The sequence below is a fragment of the Papilio xuthus genome, unplaced genomic scaffold (assembly GCF_000836235.2).
Source record: "Papilio xuthus unplaced genomic scaffold, Pxut_1.1 DF827680.1, whole genome shotgun sequence".
NCBI classification, from domain to species: Eukaryota; Metazoa; Arthropoda; class Insecta; order Lepidoptera; family Papilionidae; genus Papilio; species Papilio xuthus.
In genome coordinates, this window is record NW_013530969.1 from 1,695,763 (window position 1) to 1,706,624 (window position 10,862).

Genomic DNA, 10,862 nt, shown 5'->3' on the forward strand with positions numbered 1-10,862 from the left:
AGTATGTGACCGTACTAATAAATTTTATTGCCACCTAAGTATAATTTTCCATGAATATTCGAATCACGCGCCAGGAAAAGCCATTTCGTTTTGAATGTAGGTAAAGGCACGCCGAGTGGGAAGTCGGAATAATTGAAACAAATGTAAGGATTACTCAACAAATTGTTCAATACAAGGACGATTTATCTAAGTCGCCGGACGGTTGTTCATTTTATTGTTACAAATTAGATTTTACAATGAAATTTCATGTCCCGGGTCATAATTAGATGGATGGGAAAGGAATTTTTGTATGTAGGAACGTACAAACTTAACTTTTAAAAGTGGTAGACCCTAGCAGCAACTCCGCAGTAGGAAACTCACCTGTAAGTGCAGATGTGTGGCTCGCTCTTCTGCCACTTTTGCTTAAAAAACTATCGTTTTTCAATAAAAAAAATATTAGTTACCATTAGTAAGTAATTTGGTTAAGGTAAATTTAGTAAAGTTTCCTTTTAACTATCACCGGGAGGCGGACAAGGGCGGTGAGGCGGGGGCGATGATGCACGCATGCCACGCTACCGCTACCACTATCGTTTGACGCTCAATCATCATTAAAGTTGAATCAGCGATCCATTGCAGCGACAGCTGTCTCACAGGCAGTATTGTTTTTGCAAATGCGTTTTGTTTGGCTTCATAATATTCAAATTTTGGAAACAATCAATTTGTTATGCTGTTTACTAATGTGTCTAAAATTACGAACTGAGAAACATGGACCATGGAGTTAACACTAGATATGACCTGTTCTGGTTAAAAGCTCTTCATACTGTCAGTATTTTGGGTTCTCTTTCACTTTCCTTATAGGCAATCTATATAAATTTTCTAACGTCATTGGTTATAAAATGTTTTTAAAATTTTGTAAATAAAAATTTCCCGTGCAAGTGCACTGAAACATTTTGATATTTGAATGAAATCTACATGGCTCGACATTAATGTTCACTAAGCCGGAAAAGTTTGTTCATAACTACGCTAGCGTATTCAATAGTGCAACGAGATCTTTTCAACGTAACCATAATAAAAATGTTACTTTGCACCAATTTATTTACTTTTAAGAAATATAATTCAAATACTACCTACGCAACAAATGTATGTGGTTGGAAGTTATATGTAGACATTCGTAGACTCGTTTGTAGATCACTTTCAGTACAACAGTAAGGGCAGATGTTTAACCATACAATCAAATAATACAACATAGACTCGTTGCGAGCTGAATATGTCACGCTAACTTATTCAATAACAATAATAAAAATGGTAACCTATTTTTTTTAATTATCTCCTTATTCATTGACAAAGCAGGTCGGCCGGAAAGCTCGGTGGTCCTTTATGAAGCGCGACCAGTTATGACAATGCGAAACCGAACGCCCCTCCGCGCGCCGCTTTGTCTCCTAGATCGAGATAGGCGCGCAACATTCGATACGGGAATTATTTTATTACATTGTACGTACACGTGCGCGGCGTGACGAATACGATAATGTCCCCAGCATATCAGCCCAGGGCCCGGCGCAGCCACGGAACAATTGCATTCCACATGAATTATCCATAATGGAGATTCGACTACGGAAGCTTTGTACCCGCAGCGCCGTGACTCCGGCCCGATCTAAACTAGTTAAGGCCAAAGGGTGACGAAGACTCAACTTTGCAATATAACGCAAACATTCGTATTCGATATAAAAATACAACAATTATAATCTTAAACGCAAGCACTCCAACAAGACTTGTTAACCTCGTGTAATAACGTATGAAATATTTTTTTTGACGAATTCCTCAAATAAAAATGTAAACTTCCCCTATTCGTTTCAGAAAACTTCCAATGATATAGCGCACACTTAAAAATATTACTTAAATCTTGTTAGATATTATTTATTATAATATTGGTATCAAGTCTATTCACGTGAGTACGGAGTTGTCGGAAGACGGCAAGCGATTATCTAGGTCGAAATAAAACAATGAAAATTCCTTGTTATGCGCTTATAAAGTCTTGGCGTAGAGCATGCAACAGAGGCGGCCGCGTCACTCGCTCGTGACGTGGTGACGTCGCGTGCGCGCTCTCCCCCTGCCCTGGCGTTCAGACAGGAATATCGGTTTTCCATGCGAAGCTATGTAATTATTAATACAAGTAACTGCATAATCTGCGACCCCACCGCCTTTGCGATTAAAAATAAGCGCATTATACAAAATACTCTGAAGACTGTGAAGATTAATTCACGGATTAATAGCAATCATAATAAAAAGAGTTTCCTTTTTCCATTTAAAAGAAGATGAAAATATTTTAATACAAAATTATAATTTGTGTGGAAAAGTCAATGAATAAATAAAACACAGACTTATAGAGACGATTGCATCAACTGTTCACAGTCGCCTGTCAGTAAAGTACCTACCGAACAGCCTATGTAACGAGGGCTACGTTTCGGATAACGAACTTTATCCGCTTACATTCGTTTGCCCTGTTATAACGAACATTGATTATTTTACACTAAACATATGTAATCCTGTAGAAAATTTATTGTCGTTCCCATTTTTTTGCTAATTACTCGTATAAGGGAGTTCATTATATTTTTTAATGTTTTCATTTTAATGATAAATCGGAAGTATCGGTTGCGTGTGTCCTTGTACAATAAAATGTCAATGGAATTAAGTATTCAGTCTTGGGTAACCCAGTTATAGTAATATGGGCTTGTAAAAAGCATCGAGTACAGGCACGGCATCCCCCGCTACGCCGGCGGGTGCGGGCAACAACGCAAGCGGGTAGTACCATTTACCTGCCCGCCCTCGTCGCACGTAAGCATTCTTTGCCTTTCTGTATCCACCACGCGATTTTTTGTTGATTTGAAATCACATGATTAAGTAGGCTATGATTAAGGCTAGGCCTTCGTAATTAAATATAATTGTACATCCCGTTTTCATTTCAAGCACCATTTTTAGAAGTGAGTTAAAATTTTAATTTGTTGACAAATCAATATTACTTTTGCAGTTCGTACTATAATGAGGAACTACAATATTTGTTAACGTAAGAATAATCAACATGAGTTTATTCGTTGATTTGAGGCAAATAAAGACGTCAGTGACAAATCTATCAGAGATGGTTGACAAAATATCGTCTTCCGCATTTAAAGAGAGGACTAAAGGCGAGTGCACAAAAAACATCGACAGTTCATTCTACAGCGGATCCATTTATAAACCCACGACTCTGGGCTTCGGTGTTAGATTTTCACAAAGTCAAGAGGATGTATATCAAAACATGCCATCGTCCCGACTCCGAAGTCACGTGTCTTTGCCGAACCTGGGTAAAGCGGACGAAGATATGGATAAGACATCGAGTGCAAGAAAAGACGATCACCCGAAAATAGTGGAAATAGACGACGAAAGCGCAAGCAACTGTAACAGCAGCAAACACGTGCTGCAAATATCCAGCGACAACATCAACGATTGGATTCTGGCGTCGATAAAGAAACGCCCACATTTCGACGACAGCGGCGAAACCCACCCAGTGGACTTCTTGGAGAACGTCAAATATTATATTGCAGAAATTAACATCGCCGCAGAAAAACAACTGCCTTTTATAATATCTTGCCTCGATGGTATACCATTGCTGTGGGCTCGTTGTTTCCGCAACGAATTCAAGCAGGTCGAAGATTTTTATGAGGCATTCGAGCAGGAGTATTGGGGTCCGGAGAGACAAAAACTGATTCTTTACGACATGAAACTCGGTAAATACGACGAGGGGAAGTCGCGAATGGCCATGTCCGAATACTTTCTTCATAAAGTTACGAATTATAAGCATCTGACTCCCCCGCCGTCCGATTTGGAAATTGTTTATTCGCTTGCCGCACACTTCCCTTCCGCCGTGGAGCTGGAAATGCGGCTGACACCGAAGCCGACTCTACGCGAGGCTTACAGTTTATTGCGGCGCAGGGAGAGCGAGTCTACCGATTTCCTACCTAATTACTTGTTTGAAATGTGCGAGGCATACCAGCGTGGTCGCCGACCGGCGCCGCCGGACCATAGACACCAAGGCTCGCAGGCCTCCTGCACCGCAGACAAAGAAAACAAACACCTAAAACAATAATAGTCAATTATATTTAAATTAAATGTTTTTCAAATCATTGTTTGGTTTTAAATAGTAAAGGCACACGATATTTCTTTCCACTTCTTCTAGGGCTAATCTAATTGTATAACAAATATTTTTTGTTACAACTATTGTTTTTTTTATAGTTATTTTAGTATTGTATAAAAACTATGATGTTGAAGTTTATTAGTCGATCCGAATGTGAGGATTAAAGACAAATTCTTTACAATTGCAATTTTTATTCCAAGAACACTGGTTCCGTTTTAAAATAAAATATTTATTTTAATAATTTTATATTCCTGTAAGCTTATCCCAACTCTGCAGTCAGCGTAAATATTTGGCAAAAGGAATATTTAATGTTGTTTGTGGGCTTAAAACCCTTTTAGACATGGACATACTCGTACCTTCGTATTATACGGCACAAATTTGCTTTTAACGCAAATGTGTAATTTTATAAACAGACAAAAATTAGATTGACAGATATTATTAAATAACATATATCTCTTTGTAGAACCTATACCCTCTTGAAATTTCGTAATCTTACATTTTGTTTACATCCCGCAAAGAACAGAAAGAGATGAGACCGGCTGAGACTTTAAAATATAGCTAAAGGTTTAGGTCAGCTCGTTTGTCAAGCCAAAATCAATAATCTATCAGTCCATTGCCTTCTTTGTCCATTTACTAAATACAATTTAGATATATTTTATTATGTTGAGGGCCTTGCACGAGAGTGACGGCAACTGGACGGAGAGCGAGTGCGGTGGTGCGCGGCGCGGTGGCGCGCTGTGGGGTGCGCAGGCGCGCGCGTGCCGCCGCCAGCCCGCCGCCATGCTGCACGTAGCGGCCGCGGCGCGGCTCGCCCGCAACACCTGCCTCGCCACGCACGCCGGCGACCGCTGGAACTGCTCCTCCATCGAACTGGCGCCCAGGTTTACGCCGGATCTACTCACAGGTATGCTGACAAATCTCAGCAAGTAGATAGTACCTATCCTATCTCAAAAGTCATATAGCAGGGGTTATAGTTTCCGTAACTCCACCTCTGCCGAAATTACATGTGTAATAAAAACATGCATTCAACATTTTTGAATTGTATTTATTAGTCACTATGTATGAACTTATAATATGTTACATAACGAAAAAATTAAAAAATCACTTATACTATGAAAAAAGAACGTAAATTATTCATCTCATTATTCTATTGTGTTACGATTCAACAATTTCCGAACTTTAATTAAATTCTTGAACCTTTGAGGTTCCAAATTTATAGTTCCATTAAAGTTTTTTTAATTAACATCGAGGGACCATCCGGAATAGATAAGTCAGACAAGAAATTATGCAACGACATTTTGTAAAGAATTATAAGCCGGGATAATTATACGAAACTTACCAATTTACATTTTAGGTAAATTTCAAGGCGAAAAAGTTATCCTAGAAATAACGTATAATTGTTAGTGCTGTCTCCCGATACATTGTTATAGAATGGCATTTCTAGGCTTCTGAAATCAGATCATATCTAAAGCTGAAGAAGAGTGACAAGTTTTTATTTTTTACTACCATACATATCGTCAGCCGACAGCACTATGCGTCCAGCAATTCATTTTCAAGAAATGAATACTATTTTAAGAGGTCGAAAAATAATAATCTTAGTAAAAAGAATGTCTAAGCGGCTTGGTACGCCACCCTAGCGTCCCTACCTTACGCCCACCTCCCGAGTGCCGACGAGTTGGCGCGCCTTGCTTTCCCGCCGGACACTTTTTGTGCGGCCGCGGGCGGCGTGTCGACGGACCTGTCTACGTTCCGCTCGGCCGTTCCGGATTCGACTCGGACATGCTCTCCTATTTACATATTATACCGTTTAATTTATCGCTTTTCGGGTAATTAATTTCAAGAAAGCCCTTTGTTTCACTATGTGTTGCACAACCTATTAAATTACGTTGTAGTTTGATATCGTAGTCGTATAATTAAGGAACCCTTAACTTAAACGTTAATGAGAAATTATGGCCTAGTCAAATGTTTTAATAAATCTTCCAACTTAATTATTGTGGAAATGAGTAATAGATATTTGTTTATCAATACGACAGGTACTTATAATTGAATTAAAATTATTTTTCGGCATATTTAACTGAACGTTTGCTTATTTTTCTTTTTATTTCAAACAAAACTTTTCGAAGTAGATTTCCAACAAAGAATAAACCTGTGTACAGTGACAATTTCACAAGTCTATTGTGATAATAAATCACGCTATCATTTCCTAATAGGTATCTGGCACGGAGCTTTTACTTGGCAACGCTCGACGTTCGCCTTTATATCATGAGCATCGCGACATGCCCCATACTACTTGCGTATATCTCGCAAAATAAACTAACTTATCTGCACGAACTTGTCTACACTACTGTCAAACGGTACAACTTCAAAAAGAAATGAAAAGGTACTTCATTTCGTTTTTTGAATTACTAAAATTTTTACGTTTCAAAACAGTCCAGAGCTCTAGGGCATTCTAAAGCTTCAATTCAAGAAAAGAAACTACGAGTTATTTACATGGATATTTATATTATAAAATATCTAAGATACATTTTGTAATAGATATAGACTGATAATTAAAAAATCTTAAAAATCTTTTCGTTTAATATCCTGCGCATACCTGAATTTAAACTTATAATAAAATTAAATTACCTGAATCATATCGTCTCTACATATCTATTAAAAGCTTACTAGGAACCTTACTTCAAAATAATCTCTACTAAAAGCGCGCTTGCTAGAAAAGCATTTTCATTTCTAAAGAACTGCTTTCAATGCACTGGAAAGGCATTCAATATTGAAGTCTAGGAGAGATTAAAATACGATTCCTTACACGTTGCGATATAAAATATAATAAATCAACCAAAGTATTCGATTATTTTAGAACCATTATAAACATCGGTTTATTTTTTTATCGATTATATCTCCTCCTAATTCGTCGCTATTAATCATCAACCTGCCCTTATCCCTATCGAGGGTCGGCACAGTATGTACTACTCCTCCATACAACTCTATCAGCCGTCATATCCGAGTCTACCCCGTTGTTACGCATATCCTCTTTGCGTATTAGGTATATCAGAGCTAGGGTATTAGTTGCTGTGGTTTTATAAAAGTTCAAGTTATTATTTCAATTGGTCTGGCGACTGAGAGCCGCCTGCAGCGATACACAGCCGGATGTTCACCACAAGTTAGATAGCGACGGTCGCCATCGGTCCCCGTAGCTACACAGCTCACCGCCCGCCCTAACCTTACTTAAGGAAATTAATTGACAAGAAATGTCTGTTGCAAACAAACAGTTAGAAATCTTAAAAGTGCTTCGGGCTTGATAGGTACATTTTAATTAAAAGTTTCTCTAAACGAAGTACGTCTGGAGTTCCGCGCTAATGAACACAAAATTAAATTTTCTTTTCGACTAGAATTTTTTTGACGCGTTTTGTATCAGTGATTCTTAAAAATTAATTTGTCTTTCATAAGCAAAATAATTAGCTTATGTAATTAATTATTAATATCTTAATTAGTGGTTTATAATATAATAATTATTTATTTGACGGAATATCTGAGGGTGTGTCTTTCTGTTTCTTTTGATAGTCCACCGCTAGTTTTATGTTATAAAAAAAACTTGCTTAATAAAATGTTGTAAAACGTAGTTTAAAGCGGTGTTAACTTTAATAAAAAAAGATAACAATGGACAAAAACCAAGTGGAAAGTATTCGTACAATGATGACCAGTTCTCTATCAAAGTCAGATATATCGCAAACGTATCAATCAGCGAGTTACTATCTGCGTAGAGCGCTGTCCGCTTGTTATCTTACGTGCATCAAATACAAAGGTTTCGTTGGTTGCGAGCGCGGAGGGTTGCCGCAGAGACTGACAAAAGATTTAATTACACGCATGAATCAAAGCAGGGCAGGGGCGGCCGAGGGGCCCTAATGATAACCTTAAGCGGTGCGTTCCACTCAGCGATGGTCGCGATAAGCTTGACCGGCATTGTGTGAGCGACGTGGCTGCGCTGCGGGCTCGCTACGGCCTGTCGAGATCTTACCTCTAGATTGCTTGTAATTACAAGTAAAGGATTGCGATCTATATAACGCAATGATCAGAGCACGGTACGTTATTATAGATAACTAAAAAGATAACACTTTGTTTAAATTAATTACGATATTAATTGAACTACATTAAAAAACTATAAAATTAGATTTAAAATAGAGAAAGCAAAGTTGGTCTATTTCAAGCATTTCGTAAGGTGAGTGAAAACAAAAGAAATTAGTGCGATAGTCTACGCATTGCCTTGACTTTGAGTCAGAGTGTGTTTTAACCTAAAATTAGACTAGTTGGTTTATAATTGACTTTGATTTAGTCATAAGCCCGATAAAAATACATGTAAGAAGTGGCGTACTGTTTTGTTGTATGTCATAAATAAAGTTTGTATAGATATTTCGAAAATCCTTAATTCGGATATAACTGTCAGGAAATTTTAGGCTAAATATGATATCAGTACATCTAATTATAACTCTATACAGGTACCCGTGAACAGGCGTACGTATACGCGATATCAGCGGCGGCGTTGTCGTGGACGGTGGCGCGAGCGTGCGCCGCGGGTACGCTGGCCGCCTGCTCGTGCGCCACGCCCCCGCGCGCCCCGCCCCGCCCGCCGCGCCACGCCGCCCCGCCCGAGCCGCACGCCAGCTTCAAGTGGGGCGGTTGCGGAGATAACTTGCAGTGGGCTGAACGGTACTATTGCATTAACTCAACATTGCATAGTTTACCATTTGCAGACGTAACCTCGCATCAAACGAATCTGTGAAATATTTTCAGGTTTGCTAAACAATTCCTTGACGCTCATGAAATCGACGTCAGGGATGGAAGGATTGAAGATGTAATCGAAGTGGAAACAACGACAACGGAGAAGCCGACGACGACGACGGAGGCTATCACGGCGCCGCCTGTCGTGATACTGGTGGACGACGAGCCCGCTCCTGCGCCCGCCAACATCACCGCCACGCAGAGGCCGCGCAAAGGCCGCCGCGGACGAAAGCGGCTGCCCAGGTCCCCGCGACGAGGCAGACCCACGAGAAAAAGGTTCAGATCGAGGTGATACATAATATATAAGATGAACAAAATGTATAATAAACAATAAATATGGATGTAAACGACATTTTTGATCGATCGGGGTCACGTTTTCTGAAAACAAAATGTAAATTCTGGCTCCGAATACTTTTTTAATTATAGATAACTTCATATACTAATATCTAAATTAATTACTCCAACTTAGGGTAGAGGCCGAGCCTATGCATAGCGAGCTGATGATGATGAAAATTAAAATTATTTCAGATATGAATATGAAGACAGAGGGTCCCGTCACCGCAACATCGAGTACCGCATGGCGGCCGACGACCCGCGCTTCGACCCGCAAGTGGACCTGCGCACAAGACTCGACTCGTTGCGCCCGCTCATCGCCGCCGCGAACCTCATCAACTTGCGCTTCGGCAGAAAGGTCACCCATCATACAATATTTTTAATAAGTATTAATTTGTGTCAGTATTTGTTAAAATTATTTTGTGTATTGTATTGAAAAAACGGGGCTACTGGACTACATAATAACGTCCAGTAACCATGATACGCATATTGTTTGCAGGTAGTGTCAAGCGGCATGCGGACGAAGTGCACGTGTCACGGCGTGTCAGGGTCGTGCTCTGTGCGCACGTGCTGGCGCGCGCTACCCTCACTGACGCGCGTGGCCGCGGCGCTGGCGGGCGAGGCGGCGCGCGCCGGTCCGCTCAAGGCGCACGCCCGCCGCCGCGCGCGGCCTCGCCCCCGACTGCGCTACGTCACGCCCAGCCCCGACTACTGCGAGCCCGAGCCCGCCGCCGGCTCCCTCGGCACACACGGCAGGTAATCATTGATTTTACACTTGAGCCCTCCTGGCTTTGTAATCTCGTTGTTGCCCTTCCGAAGTGTACAGTTGTTACGTAATGTGTAGAAAGTGTAACGCGAGCCTGGGCAGCGGGGCGGGGGGATGCGCGCGGCTGTGCTGCGGACGCGGGCGGCGCGCGGTGCGCTCTAGCCGACTCGAGCGCTGCCGCTGCCGCTACCACTGGTGCTGCCGCGTCGACTGCCAGCTCTGCCGGGTCACCACCGAGGAACACTACTGCAACTGAACTACCGCTGCAATATGCTCTTATCCGATAAAACATATTGCAGTTTCACCAATTACTTCCGTAAGCATCTTCTCTTAAGAAGGCCACGGGATTTGTGAAAAATACAAAACAAGAACATTCCTTTACTGTAATAAATTAACGTTCGCTTTATTTCGTAAAAAACACTACAGCTTTTTATACAATTTACTTTTCAGTTTTTCCATAGAATTTATTAAGTAAATTATTACATAATGAATTCCGCTTTATGTAGAAATATTTCAACCAAAGAAAAAAAACATGACAACACAACAAACACTAGTCATTTCGTTGTAAGATTAGCTGCGATGTAATTTGTTTCAGCGTAGTTTTTAAGTATTTGACGGTTTAACAATGCCACCAAAGACATTATCAGTACTTACTCTATATAATGTTATCTAATATTGTTTAATTTTAGTGACAGCGAGATGAAAGCCAATACTTGTGACTGTAGGTTAAATTATATCTTGACAATAATGTGTTACGTGTGTAGAAGTTCTAGACTTTAGACATAGCTATTAAAATAGACTTCGATCATCTCTAGGACGTGCTTTCTGTATATAATGTAAGCT

General features: G+C 40.4%; 1 protein-coding gene across 1 annotated transcript in view; it reads left to right on the forward strand.

Moving 5' to 3' along the window:
- Positions 1-10,430, forward strand: part of LOC106117085 (protein Wnt-11b-2) — an 18,600-nt gene extending 8,170 nt beyond the window's left edge. Inside the window, exons 2-7 of the mRNA XM_013311156.1 lie at positions 4,816-5,051; positions 8,638-8,848; positions 8,933-9,208; positions 9,449-9,611; positions 9,753-10,009; positions 10,098-10,430. Of these exons, the coding sequence (XP_013166610.1) occupies positions 4,816-5,051; positions 8,638-8,848; positions 8,933-9,208; positions 9,449-9,611; positions 9,753-10,009; positions 10,098-10,275 (1,321 nt within the window). The 3' untranslated portion in view covers positions 10,276-10,430. The remainder of the gene's footprint in view (positions 1-4,815; positions 5,052-8,637; positions 8,849-8,932; positions 9,209-9,448; positions 9,612-9,752; positions 10,010-10,097) is intronic.
- The last annotated feature ends 432 nt before the right edge of the window (positions 10,431-10,862 follow it).